Source organism: Sus scrofa, chromosome 2 (assembly GCF_000003025.6).
Source record: "Sus scrofa isolate TJ Tabasco breed Duroc chromosome 2, Sscrofa11.1, whole genome shotgun sequence".
NCBI lineage: Eukaryota > Metazoa > Chordata > Mammalia > Artiodactyla > Suidae > Sus > Sus scrofa.
Genome location: NC_010444.4, coordinates 59,092,921 through 59,120,314, shown reverse-complemented (window position 1 = coordinate 59,120,314; position 27,394 = coordinate 59,092,921). Strand labels below are relative to the sequence as shown.

Genomic DNA, 27,394 nt, shown 5'->3' with positions numbered 1-27,394 from the left:
AAGGAACACCAAGGGATTGCCAGCAGCCACTGATTTTTAAATTGAGGTGAAATTCACATAACATAAAATTCACCATTCTTCAGTGAATAATTCAGTGTATTTAGTGCATTCACAGTGTTAGGCAACTATGATATCTGTCTAGTTCTAGAACATTTTTCTTACCCCCAAGGGAAACCCTGTTCCCATTAGCTGTCCCTCCCCACACCTCTCCTGCAGCCCCTGGTAACTTCTAATCTGCTTTCTGACTCTGTGGCTTTACCTGTTCTGGACATTTCATACGAGTGGAATCATATACTTTGTGGCCTTCTGTGTCTGGCTTCTTTCACTCAGCCCGATGTTTTTGAGGTTCATCCACATTGTAGTGTGCCTCAGAGCTTTGTTCCTTTGTATGGCTGAGTAATACTCCTTCGTATGGCTGGATGTTTTATTTATCCCTTCATCTGTTTGATTGTTCCCACCTTTTGGCATTTGTGAACAGTCTGTCTATGGTTTGTAAATGTGTTTACATCTGACCTGCAGTCTGCCTACTTCCATCTCCGTCTGCCCCAGCGTTCCTGTCCCTGGAGCAGTGCACAGAAAGTGCCCGTGAGCGAGGAATGAATGAAGGAGGCCGCGCAAGGGCGGGTGATCATGCTGCCAAGGACAGCAGGTGCTGAGCTGGATCTAGCTTTGGGGCCCTCTGACCTCTGAGGACGAATGGCACCATCACACTGAGGTTTAAAGTGTCAGAAGTTCATGGCTGGGAGTTCCATTGTGGCTCAGAGGGTTAAGAACCTGACTAGTATCCATGAGGATGCAGGTTCCATCCCTGGCCTTGCCCAGTGGGTTAAGGATCTGGCGTTGCCACAAGCTGCAGTATAGGTTGCAAATGCAGCTCGGATCTGCCGTTGCTGTGGCTGTGGTGTAGGCCAGCAGCTGCAGCTCCGATTCTACCCCTAGCCTGGGAGCTTCCATAAGTGATGGATATGGACCTAAAAAAAAAAAAAAAAGTTCGTGGCTGTGATGGGTTCAGGGCAGTGTTTCCAGCAGTGGGCTTGGTGCCTGCTGGCCGGAGGACCTTGTGAAGATCTCTGGAAAGCCAGGGGCATGTGCTCACCTGTTTGTTGTCTCTAACCTTGGGCCCTTTGTTTGGGGGCAAGGGGTGCTTGAGAGAGCCATGTGCCTTGGATAGTCAGAGGCGCCCATGAGCCAGAGTAGTGTGGGGCCTTGATGGAGCCCCATGGTTCTTGCCTGGCCTCTCTCCCCTCTGAGCCTGCAGAAGGCAGGACATGAGTCAGTTTGTCAAGAGTGGTGGTGTCCTTGGGCATTCCCGTTGTAGTGCAGGGGAAACAAATCCGACCAGTATCCATGAGGATGTGGGTTCGATCCCTGGCCTGGCTCAGTGGGTTAAGGATCCAGTGGTGCTGTGAGCTGTGGTGTAGGTCCCAGATGTGGCTCAGATCCTGCATTGCTGTGGCTGTGGTGTAGGCTGGCAACTGTAGCTCTGATTTGAGCCCTAGCCTGAGAACCTCCATATACAACAGGTGCATCCCTAAAAAGCAAAATAAATAAATAAATAAATAAATAAATAAATAAATAAATAAAGAGTGATGGTGACCAATGTCATCCAGAGGAGAGCTTGGCAGGAACATGGGCACCTTGGTGGCATCCTCAGGGCTCCGTTGTCCACTGCAGAATGAGAAACCAAAATGACTGAACGGTGACAGCTTAGGTCTTGGGATGTGGTGTGTTGTTCTTTGTGCCTGCTAGAGTTCAGTTTCATTTTCAGATTAAAAGAAAGAGGTAATAGGGCACCATCTGTGCGTGGGGGAGGGGTTCAGGGCCTGCCTATCCTGCCTCAGCTTCCCTCAGAGGGGGAGACTGCTACCTGTCCTGGCATGGGCCATCTGTGGTTCTGAGTGTCCCTGGGCTGCCCTAACAAGTACTGCAGACTGGGGGCCCAAAGCAGCAGGATTTTATTCTCTCACAGTTCTGGAGGCTGGAAGTCTGAAGGCTGGGTGTCAGCAGGGCCATGGGTCTTTCTGAAGGTCTAGGGGAGGGGCCTTCCTTGCTTCTTCTAGCTCTGGTGGCTCCAGCGTTCCTTAGTTTGTGGCTGCGTCACCCCGATCTCTGCCTCATCTCCACGTGGCCTTCTCCCTGTGTGTGTCTCCTCTTCTGTCTCTGATAAGGACACTTGCCATGGGATTTAGGGCCCACCTGGATAACACAGCAAGATTTCTCCATCCCAAAATACTTACCTTAATTAGATCTGTAAAGGTTCTCTTTCCAAATAAGGTCAAAGTCACAGGTTTGTGGGGTGGGGTTGTGGACTTAAGCTTTTAGGGACACAAATGAAACACACTGCATGTGCCTGTGTTCACCTGTATGAGGTGCTTGGATGGTACCCGAGTGGGGTGTGGGAAGGTACTATTTTGGTTTTCTTGTCACCATCTTCATTGCCCTTGTCATAGGGGCTTCTGGACCTGTCAACTACCCAACCCCCACCCATGTCACCCCAGCATGCCTGCCCTGTCCCTCCCACTTCCCACATCCTTTTGGGGGGCCTCTCCAGATCTTGGGGGTGCCTCTCTGCATCCCTCCAAGTATGCCAGGCAGATATCTGTGACCTGCTGTCCATATGTGAGATCACCCCCCCAAATCCCCAAGCCCCTTGGCCTGAGTAGGGGGACTTCTTCTTTGGCCTCTCCCCTTGTGCAGTCTCCCCTTCCTGAGGTCTATCCAGCTGGGACATCCCTCCCCATGGCCTCCAGGGAGCCCCCTACCCTCACAGAACCCCTCACTGTCCAGATCATTACATTGGCCTGTTTTCAGGTTCATGTCAGTCTCTGTCCTGTAGAGGACGAACCTGGAGTGTTGGGTCCTCACCTTGAGCCCAGCTGGCCTCAGTGACTCTGGTTATGTGGTTTGCTGTGGTCCTTCCTTTGACCCAGAGTTCCTCTCCCGTCCCATGGGGCATTTCCAGGGCTTCCGGCCACCTTGTAGCCTGTACACTCCAGCCCCTGTTCCTGCGTGGGGATGTCCCTGGAACGAGGGTGGCCCAGCCTTATCCCCGGTCTGCCTGTGCCTGCACAGACCAACTACAGAGACATTCCAGAAATGGCGACCAAGGGCGGGTTCCCCACCGTCCACCTGCAGGCCTGGGGCACGTGTCCTCTGCTCTTCTTTGGAGGTGAGCCCCTGGCCTGATCCTGCCTCACAGCTCAGGCTCCTTGCTCTGCCTATCGATGATGCAGGAACATCTTTAGGCATAAATCTGCTTTTTGGATGATCTCCCTCAGGAGAGCTTCCCAGAAGTGGGATTACAGGTCGGAGGGCAGGAACATTGTTCAGACTCCTGATGGATGCTGCCAAATGGATTTGCAGACACTGCCGGCCACCTGCCTCTCAGGGTCTGGGTCATTTCCTCTGTGGCTGATGTGTGCTGGGCGGGTCCACATCCTGGCCTGGCTTCACCCCTCAGCCCCTGGGTGACAGCAGAGGAAATGAAGGGGGGAGCACTGCCCTGGGGGCCCAGGGCTGCAGGAGCAGGGTTGGGGCTTGAGCTTTGAGGTGTTGCCACTGTGGGATTTTTTTTCTTTCCATTTTTAAAAGTACTGTTGATTTACAACATTGTGATCATTTCTGCTGTGTGGCGTAATGACTCTGTTCTGCATGTACAAACAACCATGCTTTATCAGGTTCTTTTCTTATATAGGTTATGACAGAATATCAGGTGGAGTTCCCTGTGCTGTACAGCAGGTCGCGGTTGACCATCCATTCCATACACAATAGTGTGCACATGCCATTCCCAAACTCCCAATCCCTCCCTCCCCCCAACCTTTTCCCTTTTGTGAGGGTACATTGTTTTCAGAGTCTGTGAATCTGTTTCTGTTTTGTAAATAAGTTCATTTGTATCTTTTTTTTTTTTTTTTTGGATTCCACATGTAAGTGATATCATGATACTTGTTTTTCTCTGCCTGACTTACTTTACTTAGTATGAGAGTCTCTAGTTCCATCCATGTTGCTGCAAATGGCATTTTTTTCATGTGTGGCATGGTTCTTAGTGTAGGACTTGAGGTGACACAGGATATAGTGACTGTGATGGGTTGAAGAGTGTGCCATCATCCCCCCCTCACCCCCGCCCCAGTCCCCATTCACATTTAACCAGAACCTGTGAATGGGACCTTATTTGGAAATAGGATCTTTGCAGTCAACATGAAGTCGTCTTGGAATAGGGTGGGCCCTAAATCCAGTGACTGAAGACAAAAACAGAGTCACACAAGGTGAAGGCCGTGTGAAGATAGAGGCAGAGATGGGGACAGAACTATAAGCCCAGGAACCCCAGCCTAAAGCCACGAGGAGCCTGGAGAGAGGCCTGGGATATATTCTCCCTCAGAGTCTCCAGAAGGGTCTGCTCCCGCTCAGACCTTGATTTCAGACTTCTGGCCTCTAGGATGGTGAAGGAATAAATTCCTGTTTTTTAAGTCACCCAGTTTGTGGTCATCTGTTACGGCAGCCCCAGGAAACTTACATAGTGCCCAAGAGTTGGGGGTGGATATAGAGGGGCTTTGGGGGCCTGCAGAAGCATCCCCTCCCACCGTGCCTGGCCACCCAGTGAGGCCACCAGGGGTCAGGTGCACTGTCCTGCCCCCCATTCCCTTCTTCTTCTTCTTCTTCTTCTTCTTTTTTTTTTTTTTTTTTTTTTTGTTACTAGGCAAGGACCATTATTAACCTTGTTCCAAACTTTATTCCCAGGTTTCTTCAGCTTAATTAGCTTCACAGAATGAATCGTGGATGAGCGAAACTGGGAAAGAGCTGCAGTGTCCAAGGGGTTTGGGCTTAAAAATATCAGAGATCTAGATCTTACCAGCTCCAGAAATCAAGTCATATTAGAACACAGTCCTAATAGAAACAGGCAGCTCCAAGTAACTACTTCAAATCTGATCTGCTTTCAGAGTTCACTCCATTCTGTTTGTCTCACTCTTGGAAGCCTCTCTGGCCTTGAGGCATCCCCCAGATTCTCTTGCTGGCCCGGACTGAGTAGACCTGTGGAGGCTGGGAGAACTTCCTGAGGTCACAGGTGAAAGTGAATATCCTTGGTCATTTGGACTGGGCCTCACTGTGTGCTGGGCTTGGCAGCCTGCCTTGGGGGGATACTTGGCCCCACCATGGGGGGACTTGGTGCTCAGGCAGATGGGATTGGGGTTGGCCATCCTGCATCAGTGGCTTCCTTTCTTGTGGACACCAAGCTGTGGAACCAGGGGAGCAGCATCTCCAGGTGGCCCTGCTGGCACCTGGGCTTTGCCTCTGGGCTCTGTATGGACCTGCAGAACATGGCTCCTCTGCTTCCCACTTGGGGCTCCTCGTGCCTCTCCTGGACCTGTCAGCGCTTGTGTAGGGCAGGAGTGGGTGAGCAAACACTAGGCTCTCCTGGCCTGCTGTACACAGCCCCCCATAAACCTGACGGTGACAGGCTGTGGTGCTGCAGTCTATGTAGTAGAGGGGGTTGGAGGCAGTCACACTGCCAAGGCCTTTGCTCATTGGCTCCTGTATCTGGGCCCCAGCCTCCTGGGATGCGGTGCCCAGATACAGGCCAGAGAGAGGTGTGCAGCCAGGACTGGTCCTGGGAAGACCCCACATCCCTGTTCCATCCCTAGTTTAGCCCCTAGGATCCTGGGGTAGACTTGGCATAGGTTCTGGGAGGGGTGCTTTGAGGACCTTCAGAGTGGGGAGCATATCTTAGGGACGGGCCCCTCTGTGGCTCCCAGTGCACCAGGACTCTCCACCTTGTGGGTCCACTATGATGTCACCAGCCCCTGGGTCTCTAGCCAGGTGACTGCCTCCCTGTGCTGTCCTGGTATGGACATCTGTGTTGCCTTCCCTGCTGCTCTGCAGTGACTGGCCATCTGAGCCAGCCTAGCCCTGTCCTTCCTCCCTCTCTTCCTGGGCTTCCACTTCTTCCCTGCTGTTGCTTCTGCTTGAACCGTTACTAGCTCATTCTCACCCTAGAACATCGATTTGAGGGTTCCCATCATTGGCCTTCCCCGGCCATCCAATCTCAAGGTCTCTGCCTCCCCCAAGCTTGGTTCTGAGTAGCTTTGCCTTCTCTCTGGACCCCTGTGGACTCTGCTCTATGGCAGTTAGTTTCCTGGGGCTGTTGTAGCAAAATACCTTAAACTGGGAGGCTTAAATGTAAGCCTCATACTGCCTCCAACCCCCTCTCCCACATATCCCCTCTCCTGGGCATATATTTGGAAAAGATGAAAACTCTTATTTGAAAAGATACATGCACTCTGGTGTTCATAACAGCACTGTTTACTATAGCCAAGACATGGATGCATCCCAAGTGCCCACTGACAGATGGTTGGGTAAGAAGACGTCTAGAAGTTCCCTGGTGGCTCAGTGGGTTAAGGATCTGCCATCGTCACTGCTGTGAATCGGGTTCGATCCCTGGCCCAGGAACTTCTGCATGCTGTGGATGCAGCCTAAAAGAAAGAAAAAGATATCATCTATATATACAATTGAATATTACTCAGCCATAGAAAAGAATAAAATAATGCCGTCTGCAGCAACATGGATGAACCTAGAGATATCAAACTAAGTCAGAGGAAGTCAACTAATATATGATATCATTTATATGTAGAATCTAAAAAAATGATGCAGGTGAACTTACGAAACAGAAATAGATTCACAGACATAGAAAACAAATTTATGGAGTTGCTGTCGTGGCTCAGTGGTTAACAAATCCAGCTAGGAACCATGAGGTTGCGAGTTCCATCCCTGCCCTTGCTTAGTAGGTTAAGGATCTGGCGTTGCCGTGAGCTGTGGTGTAGGCCGCAGATGCGGCTCGGATCCTGCGTTGCTGTGGCTGTGGCATAGGCTGGCTGCTACAGCTCCGTTTCCACCCCTAGCCTGGCAACCTCCATATGCTGTGGATGTGGCCCTAAAAAGATAAAAAAATAAATAAAATAAAGTAAAGTAAGATAAAAATAAAAACCTAAAATGTATTCCCTCATAGTCCTGGAGATGAGAAGCCCAAGATCAAAGTATGGGCAGAGTTGGATCTTCTGGGGCCTCTGAGGGGGCGTCTGTCCCAGGCCTCTCTCCCGGCTCTGGTGGCTGCTCATAACCTTTGAGATTCTTTGGTTGTAGCTGAATTGCCTGATCTCTGTCTCCACCTTCACATGGCCTTCTCCCTGTCTGCCTGTTCTCAGAAGGACCCCAGTCATTGGATTAAGGGTCTCCCGAAATCCAGGATGACCTCACCTAAGAGCCTGAGCTCATCACAGCTGCACAAGCTACTTTCCTTTTTTTTTTTTTTTTTTTTTGGTCTTTTTCCAGAGCCGCTTCTGCAGCATATGGAGGTTCCCAGGCTAGGGGTCCAATCAGAGCTATAGCCACTGGCCTATGCCAGAGCCACAGCAACACGGGGATCTGAGCTGCATCTGTGACCTACACCACAGCTCACAGCAACGCCGGATCCTTAACCCACTGAGCGAGGCCAGGAATCAAACCTCCAACTTCATGGTTCCTAGTCGAATTCGTTAACCACTGAGCCATGATGGGAACTCTGTGCACAAACTACTTTCAGACAGAGTTACCCCCTGAGTTCCCGTGTGGGCATGCGCATGAGGAACACTCGTCAGTCTAGGACAGGGCTTGAGCGGGTCACCCTGGGCTGTACTTGCTCTGTCGTGCTGCCTTGCACTTGCTCCCACCCAGCCCCCAGTCTCTGACCCTGGTGAGCAGGCTCATGACTTTATATTTGGGCAACTGATTCTAAAAAACCCCAGCCATAATTTTCCACCATCATGTCTCTGTCACCAGCAGCCCTGGGACAGCACACACGCCTGTCACCCCCGCTTCACTGCCTCTCATGCTCTCCAGGGCCAGACCCATAGAAGGCCCCTCCTCCCAGGCCAGGGGGCTCCTGCTGGGAGAGTCCTGGGGTCCCTCTCTGGGCTTTGCCTGGGCCTGGCTACTTGTAGGTGTTCCCAGAGGACTCAGGGTATGGGGCAGTTCTTGGCATCCCAATTCCAGATACAGCTGTCAGTGGTTGCTTCCTTGGGACGGAAGCTGGTCCCTGAGGCGCCCATGGAGGCCAGGCAAGCAGGGCCCCAGCTGTCAGGGCCTGCTGGCCCATCAGACAGACACAAGCCGGCTGCTTTCCCATGAGAGGCTGCTGTGGACCCAGTTGCACCCCCCCAGGTTCCTCTGTGGACGCCCTAACCTCCAATGTGACCATGTGTGGAGATGGGGCCCAGAGAGGTGATGAAGGTAAAATGAGGTCGTAAGGGTGGGTTCCTGATCCAATAGGCCAGGTGTCCTTCTAAGAGCAAAAGAGAGAGACTTTTCGCTGAGCACACCCTGAGGAAAGGCCGTGTGAGGACACTGGGAAAAGGCAGCCTTCTGCAGGCCAGCAAGAGGGCTCTCACCAGAGGCTGGGCCGGCACCCTGACCCCGGACTTCCAGCCTCCAGAACTGTGAGAGATACTTGTCTGTTGTTTAAGCTGCCCGGTCTGTGGCCCAGGCTAATACAGAGGGTTATTTTGCAAGTTAGGGGTCAGGGAAGGCTTCTTAAGGATGTGATGTTTGAGCTGAAAGCCAGAGGATGACCAGGAGGTCCACGGAAGGTTCCAGAAAAGGGTGAGGTGGAGGCAAGGGCCCAGAGGCAGGAGGCTGGGGAGGGCTTTGCGGGCCACTGGTAAGTTGGGGATTGCTGGGCATAGAGCCTGGATTGTAACCAAGGCCCCCTCCCATTTCCAGGTGACCTCAGGGCAAGCCTGTCATCCCCCAAGGCCTCAGTTTCCCCACTTGTGAAACAGAGGGGAAACCATGTCTCCCCCTCTCCAGGCTGCTTCAAGGCCCCACCCAGAGTGGGCGCCTGGCTGCTGGGCAGGGGAGAGCGGCCCCCATGAGCCAGCTGTGCTGCACTCAGACCCCCGGGACCCTTCCTACATCCCAGCCGGAATGTCTGCTCAACAACCACCACCAACGAGGGAAACAAAACGTGCTCACAGTGGACCCTCTGATTCAGCTGGGGTTGGGGATTTGGCAGCAGCAGCAGCGCCTGATTAAAGGCATTCCGAGGCACACTTGGTGTTTGTGTATCTGGTTCTGTATTTACACTTTGGGAACGAGCGAGGAGGCAGCTGGGGAGTGTCTCAGTCGGCCGGGGGGCCGGGGGCCGGGGTGACTCAGCCTGGAATCCGCACTTGGCCACATGTCTGTGACGCTTTCATTCATTCCCTGATTCATTCATTATTCCTTCCCGTGCTTGGCAGATGTGTAATGAGAAACTCCAGTGTACCAGGCACACTTCAGTGGGGTCAGCCTCGTTCTCCTCATTGTGGAGCCCTCAGTCGGCGTGGGGCCCATGATGAGGTGGGGCTGGGCCAGCAACAAGGTTTACAACAGGGAGTTACAAATGTAGCAGAAACCTAAAATGTAAGAGTGCAATCTATAAAATTCCTAGAAGGAAGCATAGGTGTAAATCTTTCTGGCCTTGGGTTAGGTGATGGAGGTTTAGATATAACACTAAAAGCACAAGCAAAGAAAAATAGATTAATTGGACCCTATTGACATTTAAAACATCTGTGCATCGTGAAAGACTGTTAAGAAAATGAAAGGAAAAGACAAAGAAAGGAAAGAAAATGTTTGCAAACCAAATAGCTGATAAGGGATTAAGAGTCATAATATACAAAGAACTTTAGAGCTCAGCAAGGCAAAGCCATACAGTCTAATCTTGAAAAAGGCAAAGGAGGAGAGTTCTCTGGTGGTGTAGCAGGTTAAGGATCTGGTTTGTCACTGCAGTGGCTTGGGTTGCTGCTATGACTCAGGTTTGACCCCTGGCCCAGAAACTTCCACATGCTCCAGGCGTGCTGCCACCGCCCCCCAAAAAAGGCAAAGGACTTGAATAGACATTTCTCCACAGAAGATATACAAATGGCCAATAAGCACATAAAAAGATGTTCAGCCTCACTAGCCATGAGGGAAATGAAAATTAGAACCTCAATAAGATACCACCCCCCCCATCAGGATGGCTGCTATCGAAACAACAGAAACTAAAAAGTTTTTGTTTGTTGTTTGATTGTTTGTTTTGCTCTTTAGGGCCTTACCTGTGGCATATGGAGATTCTCAGTCTAGGGGTCCAATTGGAACTGTGGCTATCGGCCTACACCACAGTCACAGCAACTCGGGATCCAAGCCATATCTGTGACCTACACCACACCTCACGGCAACGCCAGATCCTTAACCCACTGAGCCAGGCCAGGGATTGAATCTGCAACCTCATGGTTCCTACTTGGATTTGTTTCCGCTGCACCACAGTGGGAACTCGGAAACCTAACAAGTGTTGCTGAGGATGTGGGGAAATTGGAACCCTCGTGCACTGCTGATGGGAATGTGAAAACAAAACAGGGGTGTGTTGAATGGAGCTGTGGAAAACAGTCTGGCAGTTCCTCAATAGATAAATATAGAATTACTATATGATCCAACAATTCTACTCATAGAGATACACCTCAGGGATTTGAAAACAGGGACTCAGACAGGGACTCAAACATACACTCATCATACATGTACATCCCCAGCACTGTTCATAGTTGCCAAAGGTAGGACAAACACGTCCATCAGTAGATGAATGGATCAGCAAAATGTGGTTCATCCACACAATGGGTACTATTCAGATGGTAAAAGGAGGAGTTTCCTTGTGGCTCAGCAGAGTAAGGATCTGGTATTACCACTGCTGCATCTTGGGTTGCTCCTGTGGTGTGGGTTTGATCCCTGGCCCTAGAAACTTCCACATGGTGCAGGTATAGCCAAAAAGAAAAAAAAAAGAATGAATCATTGACACGCTGCAGTGGGGGTAAACTCTGAAAACATCATGCTGAGTGAAAGATGCCAGACACAGACAGATAGTGTGTGATTCCATTTCTATGAAATATAAAGAACAGGCAAATCCATAGGGACAGAAAGCAGATTAGTGGTTGCCAGGGCTGTGAGGGGGAATGGGGAGCAACTGCTAGTGGGCGCTGGGCCTCTTTTGGGGTGATGGGAATGTTCTGGACCTAGCTAAAGGTGATGGTTGCACAACACTGTGAATGTACTAGATGCTCCTGAATTGTACGCTTTAAAATGGTTCATTTTGGAGTTCCCATCGTGGCGCAGTGGAAACATCTGACTAAGAACCATGAGGTTGTGGGTTCGATCCCTGGTCTCGCTCAGTGGATTAAGGATCTGGCGTTGCCATGAGCTGTGGTGTAGGTCAAAGACGCAGCTCACATCTGGTGTTGCTGTGGCTGTGGTGTAGGCCGGCAGCTGTAGCTCCAATTTGGCCCCTAGCCTGGGAACCTCCATATGTCACAGATGCAGCCGAAAAAAGCAAAAATAATAATAATAATAATAATAATAAAATGAGATGGTTGATTTTATGTTATGTGAATTTTACTTAGATAAAGAAAAAAAAATGTTTTAAGAGAGAAGGGTGGTCCTGTGCTTTCCTGGTTGGGCACCTCTGCAGGCACAGCTGTCTTCCCCAGAGCCCTGGGTTTCCAGTCCTTTCCAGAGTCACCGGGTATGTTGAATGGAGCCCAGGAGGCTGTCTCCCCTCCTTTAGCTCATGTCTGGTGTGCAAGCTGAGACTTGAGCCAGGGCTTGGAAGGAACCTAGAGGGACACAGCTGGACACACTGGGGTGCACACACCCATTAGGCTCTGTGGCCCTGGAAAAACACCAGGAGCTCCATGTGACTCAGAATCAGATTCTTTCAGGGGCTCTCCAGGGTCCCCTCCAGGGACCTCTACAGCTGGGAAAACCTGATGAAGTGCTGGTCCCTCCCTCCCAGGGAACAACCCCCAAAGGTGGCCTATTCAAGGCCCCCCCCCCCCCCGCCATTGACAGCCTCCTGAGACTCCACCTGGGGGAGCCCTGTGACGGGCAGGGCTTCAGGCCAAAATGAGCAGATCCCCTGGGTCCCCGTCAGCACTCAGATCCCAAAAGGATCATGCTTGGGAAATGGGTTTTTTGCTCTCTACCTCCCTCTCATGGTGGTTCTTTGCCTGTGTACTTGAGAAGCCATCTGTTCTTTTTGGGCCTCAGTTTCCCCTAAGGTGGGGGTCGGGCAATGCCATGTGGGCACAGGCAAAACATGATCCCTGCCTGGCATCCTGAGCACATGCACGGTTGTTTCTGCACTCATGTGTTCACCTGTTGTCTGGCCCCTCAGTCCCCACTGGGTGCCAGGCTACTCCATGGTGCCAGGGTCCTTGTGGGGCTCACAGTCTTGATGATAGGAGATAGACCTTGGTCGGGTGGTTTTGGATAGTGTGCTGTGGAGGAGGTGACCCCGTGAGTGTGAGCTGCACGGCTTTGGGCTGGCCGAGTTGGGAGAGCAGAGGGCCAGACATTGCAGGCCTTTGTGGTGAGAGGGGGAAACAGGTCTCCTCAGAGCTCACAGCTCTCCCTGGCCCTCCACAGCTTGGCCCCCAGGTCTGCCTTGGCTTTGCAGGACAGAGCTCAGCCTTTAGCACGGCTGCTCCCCTTCATCTCATTACAAGACTGGCCAGTTGCCATGGTGGTTGCTGATGGGCCTGACTAAGGCCGGCTCCTTCTAGAGAGTGAGGCCTGAGAAGAGGTTGGCAGGTGGGGGTGTTGCTGCAACCTCTGGGGGTCCCAGAGGATTGGGGCTGCCTCGGAAAAGTGACTGTGTCTGCCATGTTTTGTCTTTCCAAGGCCACTGGCCCCTGTTTGTCCCCTGGCCTCATGGTCCCCACTCCTTCTAGCCCCTTGGATGCTGCCAAGATGAGGGGGGCGTGCCCAGCAGGGATGCAGACACAGAGGCTGGGGACGCATGCTGCACTGGGCAGCACTCTCTCTGTTGGGGGGGCGGTGTCCCACAAGCAAAGTGGTTAGGGGAGGCCAGAGAAGCTACCCATTTACACAGCGTTCTGCAGGGGAGTGGGCATAGGGTGGGATGGGGAGAAGAACTTTGCAAAGGTGGGGACCCTGCTTGGAAATGAGGGGCCCAGGGCTAAGGCCTGAGGTGGCTTTTCACAATGAGAGTTGTGCTGGGCTCCCCCTTGACAGAGCCAGTGTGGTTGGGTTGATGCTCTGACTGTCCCAGAGGGGCTGGTGTGCTCTGATCTGCAATGTGGTGGAGCCTCTGTGACACTCTGTGGTTCCAGCCATGTGCTGGTCCATAGGTTTGTGCAGGAGTCAAGTTCCAGTTTGATGCTTAAATCAACTGAGACCTGAGAAGGGCTCTGTGCCCCATGGCAGGGTGTTGGGCGCTGTCTGCAACATGGGGTGGGGAGATGCTGAGCAGAGGGTGGCTCAGGGCTCTGTTGTGCTCCTGGTCATCCATCGGCCTCAACCCTGAGACACCTCTGAACCCTAGGGTGTGGTGTCACTTGGTTGGTAGGTTCATCCCTGAGAGCAAGAGGGTTTAAGAGGCACAAACTGCACTGTTTTGGAAAGATTTGGGGCTTTGGGATGCTGGTGAGAAGTGAGGCCAGACATACAACAGGACTTTCCAGGGGTGTAGTGTGGCCACATGCAGTGCTGGCACCAGACATGTGTGACCAGCAGACTGTGAATCTCGGGTGCTCACCACCTGGTGGGGACAGGATGGGGACCGTGGAGAGGGTCATGAGTCAGGCATTTTGACAAATGTGATTAGGCAAACCTAGACGCATATGAAAAGGATCTGCGTCAGTCAGTAGTACTCTTACTGCTGTCATTTTCTCACTTTTTTTTTTTTTTCTTTTTTAGTCACCCTTCGGCATATGGAGTTCTGAGCCACTGTTGTGACCTATGCTGCAGCTGCAGCAATGCTGGCCCAATGTGCCAGGCGGGAATCTAACCTGCATCCTGGCTCTGCAGAGATGCTGTTGATCCGTTGTGCCACAATAAGAACTTCATGTCATTTTTTTTTTTTTTCTTTCTTTTTAGGGCCACACCTGCAGCATATGGAAGTTCCCAGGCTAGGGGTCAAATTGGAGGTATAGCCGCTGGTCTACGCCACAGTCATAACACCACCAAATCCAAGCCGCATCCATGACCTCCACCACAGCTTGCAGCAACCCTGGATCCTTAAACCACTGAGCAAGTCCAGGGATGGAACCCGCATCCTCATGGATACCAGTTGGGTTCTTAACCTGCTGAACCACAGTGGGAAGTCCAAACTCAGGATACTTTGAGGTCAGGTGGCCGGAGGGAATAAGGAATAGGGGGGCAGAGAGCAGGGAGACCACAGCAAAAACATGGGTGATTCAGGCACCTGCCCACCCTCAGCCCAGGCCCTCAGAATCTGAAGTGGGGTTCACTGTCACTGTCAGGGAGCCTGGACTTGGACCCCAGGCTATCTACCCACAGGCCATAAGCAAGAGGGAACTTGCGTATGGCCTATGTGTAGATAGCCTGCAGCTCCCCTATGCCAGTGGGTAACTTCTAGCATCTAGCACATTATGGCCTTGTCTAGGCTACACTGTCCTGTCTGCTCCCTCCTCTGCCAAAACCCATGAAGACGGAGCAAGGTGAAGGGGAGGCCCAAGCCTCTTTAGGGTGTTGGGAGTTGTGTCAGTGTCCTCAGAGTTTCTGAATGGCCTCAAGTGGGACTCTCACCTGGCTTGTGAAAGTCAGCTTCTGAGGGTGGGAACAGTGGTGTTCATTGATTCATTGATTCATTCATTCATTCACTCACTGGTGTCCATACCCTCCTTGGTTCTACCAGCAGATGCTGCTGAGTATTAGGCCCTAGCTCAGATGCCATGCTTATTATGGTGAGGTTGGGGACAGGGCAGGATGGGAAGTGCCATCAAGGGGGCACAGAGTGAGGACTGGTGGGTGGACAGATGTGTGGGGGACTATGGCTTGACAGCAGAAGGAGGCATGAGCTTCCGTGTCCAGCAGCTTGTAAGACCCTGCCCAGTGTTGTCACTCTGTTGCCCTCCTTGTGGTCCCTCTGAGGCAGCATGTCTGTGAGTGGAGTCCAGGCTGGCACTTCCTGGCCCTAGGACCCTACTGCTGGGGTTTTGTGGCTAGGCCTGGGGTGGCAGTGAGCACCTGCAAAGTTAGGGGGTACCCTAAGACTTACTACCTCCACATTTGACACCCCTTGCAGAATTTGAGGGTTCCTAAGACCACATTCAGCTCGATAGTTCACTAGAAGGACTTAGAAGTCACTGAAAACTCTTGACACAGAGTCACTGGTTATCCCTTCTCCGTGGAGTCACACGGGCAGTACTTGCTTCTCCCAGGACCAGCACCTAGGGATGCTCTCCTAGCCTTGGTGTCCAGGGTTTTTGCTGGGGTTCACCATGCAGATTCAGCTGACTGCCAGCTCCAGCCCCCGCAGAGGGCGAGCTGGTAACACACTGGCCTGAGACCCCACTCTCAATCACACTGTTGGCATAGATACCCCGTTTGAGCCAAGGCCCCAGGCAAACAAAGACTAGGCAAGACTCTCCTAGAGCTTTCTAGGAGTTGGGGGCAAAGGTCAAACTGCCTTGGGCCAGGTTAACTCTTTCCTCCACAGCCCTGCATGCAACCAAGGATGAGCCTGGGGTCCGCCTAAGGAAGATTGGGGCCCCATGCTGGTCCCCTCCAGAGGCTGTGCCACAAAGCCTGGCATTCCTGTAGCAAAGTGGGTGGTGGTGGGGGAATCACAGGAAAGATAGGCTCTGACAGAGATGGAGCCTGGGAGGGCCAGGGTTGCAGTAGCACACAAGCTGTGATCATGCTGTCAGTCCCCAGTCCAGGCTCCCTCTGGCCTGGAACATGGCAACCGTACAGAGAGATGGATGCCAGGGTTTCCAGAGCTGACAGTTTAGCCTGTGACAGAAATGTGTGTGGGAGTTCTCTGGTGGCTCAATGGGTTAAGGATCTGATGTTGTTATTGCTGTGGCTCGGGTCACTGCTGTGGCACAGGTCTGATCCCTAGCCTGGGAACGTCCCATGTGCCACCAGCGTGACAAAACAACAACAACAACAACAACAAACAAACACATGTGGTGCGATCACTTCCTGTATCATATGCCTGGTGTTTGCACAAATACTTTCCTGGATAAGCTATTCTAGGGAGGGGAAAACCGAGTCCCAGAGAGGGCTCTAGCCCTCTAGGGCCACATGGTACTTGAGAGGCGGACACAGTGCAGGTTCCTGCCACATGGCTCAGGCACCAGAAGGGCATAGGGGTGGGTCTCGAGTCCAAGGCATCCTGTGCCCAGGCTGTCCCCTCCCTCCTCCCCCGCCCTCCTGGCTGGGAACCGGCCTATTTCATCTCATATGACTGGAGAGAGGGACATGGCGGGGTGTTCACGGTGAGCCTCTCCAGCCATTGGAGACAGACCCTGGGCCAGGCCCCGCAGACGCCTGAGAACCGCCCGTGCAGGAACGGAGCAAGGTCAGTTTCCCTCCCAGCTCCACTGCAGTTCTCAGGAAACAGCTGTTTACCTGGGTGAGGTACTTGGCCGGGCAAGCAGCCAGTTCCTGAGCTTCACTTCCCCCTCCGGTGTCCGAGGCCCCCCAGGAAGCCAGGGCTGGCGTGGGAGAGTGGGGCGGCGTGGGCGGCCAGCGAACGGAGTGCTGCCAGGAGCTGTTTGTGAGGGAACGTGAGCCGGCCTTGTTGTGTATACAGTGTCGACCCTAGCAACCGCCCCAGCCGGCCTGAGTGGACACCCACCCCTCCCTGAGTGCCCAGCTACTGCCCCTCAAGCACAGCGCCCGCGTCCCAGGGCAGCTTGACAGGCCTTGTGGGCCTGTGGCCCCGAGGACCAAGGGTGGTGTCAGGTCGGTCAGGAGCATCTGCCATTTTTGACAAAGAGGAATCACTACTCTGGTGAGAAGAGGCTCTGAGACAGCCGTGGCCGGTCAGGGAGCCCCAGGCTCCTGGTTCTGAGGCCTGACCCAGCGGGACATATCCCCTGGCAAGTGAAGGTCGAGGATTGTGCAGGGATGTGGCCCGCCCAGATGAAGGCTCTCCCATGGGTGAAGTTAGCGGGATGGGCAGGGGAGCCTGAGGGTTTGGGCAAGACCCCTTAGAGCCAAGGTGGGGTCTGGCAGAATTGGTCAGTCGGTGTGCACTGCCTGAGGAATGGTACATGCTGCACTTTGAAAGCCAGCGCTGCACTTCTGAGCTGGCCCCTCTGATTAAGGCCATTGGAAAGACAATTTCTCCCGCGTCCAGGCGTAAATTCGCAGCCTCTGGCCCGAGCCCCAGGAACGCAGCCTTTGGCGTGATAAGAAATGGCTCCCTCGGGTGGGTGAGGGGCCTCCTGCACAGGTTCCAGGTCTGCTTGATACTCTTGCTTATTCACAAACTGTCCGAGTCAGCCAGCAAAGCTCCCTCAAGTTCCTGGAGACAGCACCCCCAGGGCAAGTTTCCCAGCCCAGGGAGGGCCACCTGGGGCATCTTAGGTTTCTCATTGTGCTGCCTTTGGTGGAAAGACTTGTGGCTCCTGCAAGAATCTGAATCATGAGGGGGACCCACGTCCTCTGTGACTGGTGCCACTGACCCCACAGCTTGGGGCCCTCTGCCCCCGCCATAGCTGCTGGCTTCTCTCTTGCAGCTCCAGCTCCAAAAGTCCCAGTACCTGCAGCTGGGCCCAAGCCGTGGCCAGTACTACGGCGGGTCCCTGCCCAACGTGAACCAGATTGGGAGCGGCACTGTGGATCTGCCCTTCCAGGTGAGCCCCCATTTCTCCCCCATCCCACCTCCCACCTGGGGCGTGTTGCAGTCTGGGTCCCATCCTGGCCACAGAGCAAGTGAGCGAGCATGACAGCCTGTGAACAGCTGGGGTCACCAGACGATTGCCGCCACCGCCTACTTCTTTGCTTCCCCTGGGATGGCCTGGCTAGGCCCCACCCGGATCCGCACCCACCCCCCCCGCCCCCATCCCATCCCCTGTCAGCAGACCCCGCAGCAAGGCTGAGGTCTGGCTGTGAGTGTTTCGGCAGCCGCTACACCTGTTGGCCGGCTGTGCGGCAGCGGGAACCGCTCAGGGCCTCTGGGGCTTGGCTCCGTCCTGCTTCACTAATCCGCAAGCCCAGCAATTCTCAGAAGGAGGCCCCGCGGCCTGACCCCACTTGTCTGCAAACGTTTCTTGGCAGAGACCCACACAGTGCAGCTCCCGCAGGCCGCATAGCTGCCGAGGACGTCCTTATCATAAATAAGAAGAGATAAGGCCCACTGCCCCGGCCAGTGCAGGGCCAGCCTTTTCCTCCAGGCCATGTTCTCCGAGCCTGGTCTGCAGGTAGAAATGGGGGCCAGCTGAGCCCAGGAGCTGGGCCACCACCAGTACGATGTCTGTGCTCTGCAGGAACAGGTCCACTGGACAGCCACACACCTGTCCTGTTGCTGGGACAGAGCCCCAGAAATAGCAACATCCGTTACCGTGTTGACAGGCCAGGTGGAGCTGGGTCAGTTCCACAGGGAGCTCAGTCCCCCACCCACCCACCCCAATCACTTCCCAGCTCGTACTCCTCCTACACTGCTACTAGGATGTGGCAGGGCACCAGCCAGGCTGGCTCGGGGTCCTGCCTGCTCAGCTCTGAATCCCCTGGGTCCCTTGGCGCACAGCCCTCCCCAGGTGGCCTCCTCGTCAGAGCAGAGGCCTGAGGCTGTCATGCCGATCCTGGTCTGCTCCCGAGGCCTGACCTCTTTGTCAGGGCCCTTCCTGGTGGGGCCTTTCTCCTCTCCTCCCTGGCTTCCCCTTCCTCTGTTTCCCCATTCCCTCCCTGCTCAAGGAAGCTGGGCCCTGCCTTGGGCCCCTGTCCGAGGGTGCACGGGGTCCTATTGGGCTTCCCACTGGGGGGCCGGGTGAGGCAGGAGTGTCTCAAAGTCTCGGTTCTTTGCATTTTTCAGCCCAGCGGATTTCTGGGGGAGGCTCTGGCAGCGGCTCCTGTCTCTCTGGTAAATGAGCCCCTGGGCTGAGGCCACGGCATCCCCGGCACGTGCACGGGCGCTGGGCATCCCTGTGGCCCAGCAGGAGAGTTGACCTGTCTGCCAAATGGAAACATATCTACTCTGCACCCCCTCTGTCTGGGGAAGTGCACGTGGTTGTGTCAGGAGACCCCTGCCCTGGAGATCCGAGCATGCACACCAGCGCTGCATGGTTCGTTCCTGTGACACACACACACATGCGTGTGCGAGGATCCCAGACTTGACCTGGCGAGCAGGGCTGTGGCTGGGCCCGAGCTTCTTTCTGCCTCTGGCTCTGCTTCCGCCACCTCAGTTTCTCCTCTGGGCTTCCAGGCATCTCTGGGAGGTGATGAATGACCCCTGTCCTCTTGGTGTCTGTGCCTGGACGGCGAGGTTCCTACCCTCCCTCAGTCTCCCCTGTCTCCCAGACCCACAGCTTTTGGAGGCAAAATCATGGAAAGACCCAAGCTGCCAGGGTCAGAGAGAGACAGGGGTCCCCAGATGCCAAGGAGAGCAGCCAGCCCTGAATGCTAGCTGAATTGTTCGGATGGGTGGGGGAAAACAGTGAGCCAGCCAGTGGCAGTCTTCCGGAGGAAATTGCCTTTTGCCTGGCCGCCCAGAGAAGACAGGAGGGCCTAAGGGCCAGATGGCCGGTAGGGGGACCAGCTGCACCCAGAGCTAGCTAAAGCTGTCAGTCTTGCCCCATTCAGATGGTGAGGGACCCCATGGTGCCAGGGCAGGCGGAGAGCAGGCTCCCAGGGGCCCCAGGAACATGGAGCCAGGAGTGGGAGCAGAGTCTGGTCAGGGGCTTCATGCCATTCCCAGGTGCTGGAAGGGAGCCCGTCCAGCCAAGCCCTGGGCTAGGGCTCCAGAAAGCGCCTGCACTTGGCTCTCGGTGGTGCTGGGACAAGGCCATGGGGGAGGGCAAGAGGGGCCGAGTCTCAATCAAGACCAGCCCCAGGCTCAACAGGGAGCCTCCAGGGAGCCAGCTCTTGGCCAGGTGGGCCCCTTGACGTCCTGGGCTGGAAGCCCTGGGGCTGTCTCTTGGCAGGCCCCTCCAGGGATGACGTAGGTGGGGAGAGAGGAGGCCGGCCAGGCCCAGAGAGAGAGGGCGGAGGTCTGACTGCACCTGGCAAGCCTTGCGGGGGTGCTCCGGCCGTTTGCATCCCTGGCACCTCAGCCGGCACCGGGCCCCGAGCTTGCGCCGCTCTGCCTGGCCCGTGCATGCCGGCTGCACTGCACTCCTGCTGCCCTGGTGCCTGGGACCCCTGGCTCGCTGCCACCCCCACAGTGTTCTGAGGGCAGGGGCTGCAGGAGGGAAAGAAGCTCATCTGGAGTAGCCAAGGGTATCTCAGGGACTGGGTGGGGAGGGGATGGTGGGGGTACCCTGAGGTCAGATCCTGAGGGCAGAACTGGGGTCAGGTCTTGGCCACAGCTGATAACCATGGTTTGGATTCCTCTCTTTTTTCTATCTTTTCCTCTCCTCCCTCTCCACATTGGTCTCCTCCCTGCTCCCAGACACCCTTCCAGTCCTCGGGCCTGGACACCAGCCGAACTACCCGGCATCATGGGCTAGTGGACAGAGTGTACCGGGAGCGTGGCCGGCTCGGCTCCCCACATCGCCGGCCCCTGTCAGTGGATAAACACGGAAGGCAGATATCCTTTTCCCAGGGGATGTGGGCTGGGGTGGGGGTGGGTAGGGACTGCTTCATCCAGCTGATGGAGTTGCTTGCTGCCAGCCAGCTCTGGAATGGAATCAGGGCCACTTAAATTTTCCAGGGCTGTCGGGCAGCACTAAGAGGGAGCGTAGTTACATGGAAACCCCTGAGGACTTCCTGGAGGAGGCAGCTGAGGAACCTCAGCCAGGTGAGGGCTAAGGAAGCACAGGGAACAATGGCACAGTAGTGGCCACTGAACCACATTGTGCTCAGATGCCTGGCTGGGACCCTGGAAAGCTGTGAGCAGGGCACCCCCTCATCAGGGCCATGGTGGTGGACCCCTCTGGGGACTGTATGGAGGGCAGCTGAGCCCAGGCAGCAGGACTGAGGGGAATCTGAGCCAAACCCAGACTGAGGGGAATCTGAGGGGAATCTGAGCCAAACCCAGACAGATCAGAGGGAGGCTTGATCTGAGGACACAAAATTTGCCTTTGCACCTCAGCCAAGCAGAGACATTGTCAGAAATCCCGCACCCCTCCCCCGACTTGGCTGCCCTTGGCCAGCCAAGTTCCCCCACCACTAGAATCTGAGTGGCTGCTTCTGGGGTCCCTGGCTCCCTAGAACAGAGAAGCTTATTTTCTCCTGGTTTGCATTTCCAAGGGCTGGGGGAGCCTGACCGGCTGGGCCCCAGACCAAGCCCTCGGGCCCTGAGAGCTGTCCGGTCAGCCCAGAATTAAGAGTCAAGACCGGGGTCAGTTGAACTAGACTCTCCACAGCCCCTCCCCCACCACGGGCCCCCGTTTCATGGCTGAGGCCCTTCTTGGAAGGGGTGCAGCCCGCACGTGCACTTGTGGGGGGTGATGCTGAGTGCTAGGTGGAAGGGCTGTACCCTGGAGGCTGCTTGCAGCCAGGCAGGAAAGGCCTCCGCCCCGAGGCCCCAGCTGTTTGCAGGCTCCCAGCAGCCTGGCTACTCCGGCTGGCCAGTGCAGGGTTCCTCGTGCTCAGGGCAGGGCCTGAACTGACAGCACTGACCTCTTAACTCATGCTCACTCAGACAGCTGCCCATACGGGACCGTGTACCTCTCACCACCTGCGGACACCAGCTGGAGAAGGTCAGTGACCCAGAGCCAACCCCTAGCCCTCTCATTGGAAACAAAATTGTGCTTTCATCCTGGTCGTGCTTGGGAAACTGATACGCAGTCACTGAAAAAATGACAAAACTAAGAAGCATCCAGAAGTTTCTAGAAATCAGTTCTATCCCTGTAACAATGAAGTCACAGTTTAGGGGTCTTCCAGGAATTTTTTTTCTCCTCTATTTATGATCTTTTTTTCTTTTTTAAACAAAATTGGGATTGTATGGAATATTCAGTATTGTGGCTTGCCTTTTTTCATTTTGTGCTCTATTATGATTGGTTTCCCACAGTCTTAACAGCCATAGACAATATGATTGGAAAAGTATTATATATTTATTACTAGAAGATTAGGAAAATACATAAAAAGATAAAAATCCATAGTGCCATCATCTAAAAAGATCTAAAATAATGACAATAGTGTAGTTAATATAAATACCTATGGTGACGCAGGTGACAGTTGCACACCAGTGTGAATGTACTTAGTGACATGGAATTGTACACTTAAAATTATTATAAAGGCAAATTTTATATTCCATTTATTTTACCACACATATGCAAAAGAGTATACATGGGTGATTTCAGTAAACAAAGGCTAAAATAAGCAGGCTGTTAAAAAATACGTGTGTGTATTAAACTACATAAAATATATAATTCAATAACATATATAAATACCCTTGAAGCCCATATTCATATATCAGGTCCCATTTCAACTGTCATGACGTACCTTAACTGATGTAAGACACACAGAGCTTTGTGGATTGTGTGCTGTTGTCCTCCTCATCTCATAAGAAAGAGCACAGAGAGCTTAGAACACTTGCTCATGGACACACAGCTGGTGGGGTACCAGGCTCTTCCTGGCTTCTTGCTGCTTAGCTAGCCCCAGGTTCAGAGGCGGCCTGGTACTTTATAACCTGTTCCTGTCCTTGAGCCAAATTTGCTCCTCATCACTCTCTGGGACGTCCCTGTTGAGTGCGTATGGCTTTTACTCTCATCCTCAAATTGGCTGTGCAGCTGGGCTTGCCCTTTGCATGTCTGCCCAGCTCCCTGTGGCTGCCCCTGGTTTCCTAGGCAGCTGAGGGGTTTTTCCGGGAACCTTCAGCCCGGGGGTGGGAGAGGAGATTGTGTTACTGGTGCAGCGAGTGGAGCCTCTTCCAGGCTCCTGGCCTGGGCTGGATGGAGCAAGAACCCCCTGCTGGCCATTTGTTACCAGTAGGGGACTCCATGATGGGCTCGTACCCTCAAGGCTGGGCCACTGTGGGCTGTCAGGCCCTCTCTCTGGAGAGTTTCAGTGGGGAAGCACCACCCTTTCCCTAAAGCTGAGAAGCCCATCAAACAGGCAGGGATGGGCAGGGGCTGGTTAGGAACAGAGGTTTTTGCAGCCATTGCAGCCTTGAAGACAAAAACTAGTCCCCTTACGGTTCTTTAGAGTTCTGCTGAGGTACAGACGCTCACAAAAACGACCCGTGACTGCCACCCTGTCCCATTGGGCATGTCCCAGAGAGAGCGGGGCCAGGACTATTCCTTCACCCTCTTTGGGGTCGAAGCTCACTGTCTCTCTTCTCTCCCCAGGACCAATTCTGACTCTGCCCTGCACCAGAGCACAATGACGCCCACCCAGCCAGAGCCCTTTACGGGTGGGTCCCAGGACACGCACCAGAAAAGAGGTATTAGCAGGGCACACGGGCATCTTTCCTAGGATCAAGCAAGTCTCGAGTGGGTGGCTGCTGTATTCCCAGAGGCCACAAACTCATGGGTGGACAGGCCTGAGAAGAAAAACTCAGTAGATGATGTCTTCCAAAGGGAAGGGTTTAGGGAAACGTTCAGAGATGACACTACTTGAGTTGGATTTTGAGGAGTGTGTAGGAGTTTTCTAGGCAGAGAGAGAGAGTCCCTGCAAACTCACATTGGCCTCTGTTCATGGATTGAAAGTATGGTCATGAAAGTATGGTCTGGAGGGCCTTACAGATTCCTTCAGATGTTGGGAGCAGCAGGCCCATGCAAAAGGTGTGTTTATCAGCTCATGACCAACAGTTAGGGCTAGATGTTTGGCTTCAGGTACGGTTTGATCCAGGCCTTGACACTGGATTGTTTCTCAGTTCTGATATGCCGAACCCTCTTGGGGTCTACAGCCCCTGAGCCCATTCTGGCTATGGTGGTGGAAAAGAAACTGTTTCCTAACTCTTGCCCAGAGCCTCCTTTCCAACTAGGTCATGCACACACCCCTGCAGCTGGGGCAGATCTGTGCCCAGTCCCCCAGTCCTTCTTTGGATCCAGGTATGGAGGCAGCATCCCTGAGACCTTCCAGGAAGGTACATGGCATCTTAAAAACTGGGGCATTGTCAGAGTTCCTGTCGTGGTGCAGCAGAAACGAATCCGACTAGGAACAATAGGTTGTGGGTTTGATCCCTGACCTCACTCAGTGGGTTAAGGATCCGGCGCTGCTGTGAGCTGTGATATGGGTCGCAGATGCAGCTCGGATCTGGCACTACTGTGGCTGTGGTATAGGCTGGCAGCTATAGCTCTGATTGGACCCCTAGCCTGGGAACCTCCATGTGCCATGGGTGCGGCTCTAAAAAGACAAAAGACAAAACAAAACACTGGGGCATGTCATCCAGAGAGGGGAGTGTGGTGCTATGAGGCCAGCTCAAGGAAATCCCACATGGGCCTGATCTTCTCCAAGACACTGAAACCAGAGAATTAATCATGTACACGAGAGGCCCAGAGGTTCTGCTGATAGAAGAAGGATGATCAATCAAAACTTCACCCCTTGGTGGGCAGGGGCTCTCCTCATGTGTTCTCCCTGAGATCCCAGCTCATGAGGCAGCAAAAGCAAGATGGCAGAAGGAGCTGTCTCTGTAATAAAAGCAGAGATTCCAGATGCCTAGGAGCGATGAGGGTGGACCTGGCGCTTCTCTCCTGTTCCTGATGCTGGGGGCAGTTCAGAGGGTGCTGGGGGACATGGGGCTTTTAGGGTGAGCCAGTGGGCATTGCCATCCCCAGAGGATTCTCTGTGACCATGGAAGGACCCCTGGCAACCCAGAGTCCAGTTGGCCTTGGGATAGGGGGAGGGAAATACATCACCTCTCCCTCTTCCTCTAGGAGGGGCCCAGGCAGTAACGAATCAGGGTTAGCCTGGCTGCCCTCCCATCTCCCAGTCTGAGTGGCAAGAAGAAGAAATGAACCCATCTGGCTATGTTCATAATGGCGCTATTGCAGGTGAAAAACTGAACTTCTAACAAGCGTAAAGAAATAGGGTCTCCTGCGGAAAATGTTTAATCTCACTCGAACTAAAAGGTTTAAGGAAAGGGGTCTTAAGGCATAGCTGTTTCCAGGGCCTCGAATAATGCCCCTCCAGTGCCTGAGACCTTCTCTCCCGTCCTTTCATCCTCTGGGGCTGGTTCAAGTTGCCGCCAACTCATGGGGCCATAGCTACCATGGGTGGGTCAATGTCAGCCCATGTTGAGCTACCCAGATGGGCCCAGCCTCTGAGTGTTGACCCAAGGCGGGGCCAGGTATCCACAGGCCTACAAGTGGGCACTCCGGGCAAAGCAGCCACCCAGGGAGGCAGGAGAAATTCTTGGCTCTTTGCAGACTGAGGCCTCCAAGGCCAGAGTAGGGTATGTGAGAGGCAGAGTCGACACACAGTCCTTAGCTCCAGAACTTTCGCTTTTGCTCCTTTTTAAATCACAGATTCTCTGACCTTCTTTTTTCTTTACTTTTCTTTCTTTCTTCTTCTTTTTTTTTATTATTTTATAATGATTTTTATTTTTTCCATTATAGCTTGCCTACAGTGTTCTTTCGATTTTCTACTGTACATCAGGGTGACCTAGTCGCAGTTACATGTATACATTCTTTTTTCTCCCATTATCATGCTCTGTCGTGAGTGACTAGACATAGTTCCCAGTGCTCCATAGCAGGGTCTCATTGCTTATCCATTTCAAAGGCAATAGTTTGCATCCTTTTTTTTCTTTTTAATGAAACTCTTTTGTACTTTAGTGCAGTCCCCAGAAGTTACTGTTGGGTGGTTACATTCATATCACGGTCGTGACTCTGTATGTCAGGGAAGTGCCCTCCTGGTGCCGCCACACAGCTGCAAAGATTCCTTTTCTGCTTCTCCTTCTCCTCCAAACCCACCCCACCCCACCCCAGTCTTACTATTAACAGTCCCGGGAATGGAGGAGACCACATCGGAGACGGACAAGAACCTTTCTAAGCAAGCTTGGGACACCAAGAAGGTAAGAGCTTAAGGGATTGTTCAAAAGCTGTTTTCTTTTGTGATCTTTTTTTTTCTTTTCTTTTTTTTTTTAGCACAACTCAGATAAAAATGGCAAAATAGCACTTTGGGGAGTATCACTGTCCCTGAAGCCTGAACCTCATTTTCTTTTGACCAGTCACATAAGCTTATTGAACACTAATGGCAGGTCTGTTACACTGGTGAAAACCATGTGAAGAATTAAAACCTGGGAGTTCCCTTCCTGGCTCAGCAGTTAACAGACCCAACTAGGATCCATGAGGATACGGGTTCGATCCCTGGCCTCACTCAGTGGGTTAAGGATCTGGTGCTGCCATGAGCTGTGGTGTAGGTTGAAGATGCGGCTCGGATCCCCCATTGCTGTGGCTGTGGCATAGGCTGGTAGCTTTATCTCTGATTAGACCCTTAGCCTGGGAACTTCCATGTGCCGTGGATACTGCCCTAAAAAGCAAAAAAAAAAAAAAAAAAAGAATTAAAACCCATATTCACTTTGGCAGCATACATACTAAGATTGGAATGATGTAGGGAAAAGTAGTATGGCCCTGGTGCATATTCACAAAGCACGCCATTTTTTTTTTTTTTTTTTTTTTTTTTTTTTTTTTTTTTTTTTTTTATTTTTTTTACTTAGCAGGTCAGTTATCCTTAATGTATATTACATTACAGTTTTCCCCCATTTTTCTGTTGCACATGAGTATCTAGACATATTCTCATGCTATTCAGCGGATCTTGTAATCTATTCTACGTTGTGATGATAAGCCACGATCCTCCATCCTCTCCATCAGCAACCAAGTTCTTCTCCAAGTCCATGATTGTTTCTTTCTGAGATGTTCATTTGTCTGGATATTAGATTCCAGTTATAGTGATGTCATATGTATTTGTCTTTGTCTTTCTGCTCATTTCACTCAGTATGATTTCTAGTTCCATCATGTTGCTGCATGATGTTCTTTTTATGCTGATTATTCTCGTGTATATAACATTTCCAATCCTCTTGTGATTTGGATTCCCTGTGGCACGTGGAGCTCCCAGGCCAGGGATCAGATCTGAGTTGCAGTCTCGTCCTAAGCTGCAGCTGCAGCAATGCTGATCCTTAACCCACTGTGCGGGACTGGGGATCAAACCCTCGTTCCAGAGCTCCCAGGATGCTGCTGATCCCGTTGCGCCACAGTGGGAACTCTCTGTTCCGTTTTTTTATGTGTAGGGACGGTATCTATTAACTAGACATATTATGGTGATCACTGTGATATATACAAATATCAGATCATTATGTTGCTTACATGAAACTAATATTATATGCCAGTTATATCCAATTAAAAAAGAGAGAGAAATGGAATCCAGGCATATTGAGTGATTTGCCCAAGGTTGTAAGGAGTCTTAGGGTTTAGAACCATTATACCTCCTAATTCGTAGCCTGTGATCATTCTACTAGATCCACGGTATTGGGTAATTATCATTGTTT

The 27,394-nt window shown here is 52.9% G+C and overlaps 1 protein-coding gene across 1 annotated transcript in view; it reads left to right on the top strand.

Moving 5' to 3' along the window:
• Positions 1-27,394, top strand: part of CRTC1 (CREB regulated transcription coactivator 1) — an 87,863-nt gene that overhangs the window by 36,882 nt on the left and 23,587 nt on the right. The window contains 6 exon segments of the mRNA XM_003123525.4: positions 17,544-17,660; positions 18,839-18,886; positions 20,414-20,551; positions 21,604-21,665; positions 23,256-23,350; positions 25,836-25,921. Coding sequence (XP_003123573.2) covers positions 17,544-17,660; positions 18,839-18,886; positions 20,414-20,551; positions 21,604-21,665; positions 23,256-23,350; positions 25,836-25,921 — 546 coding nt within the window.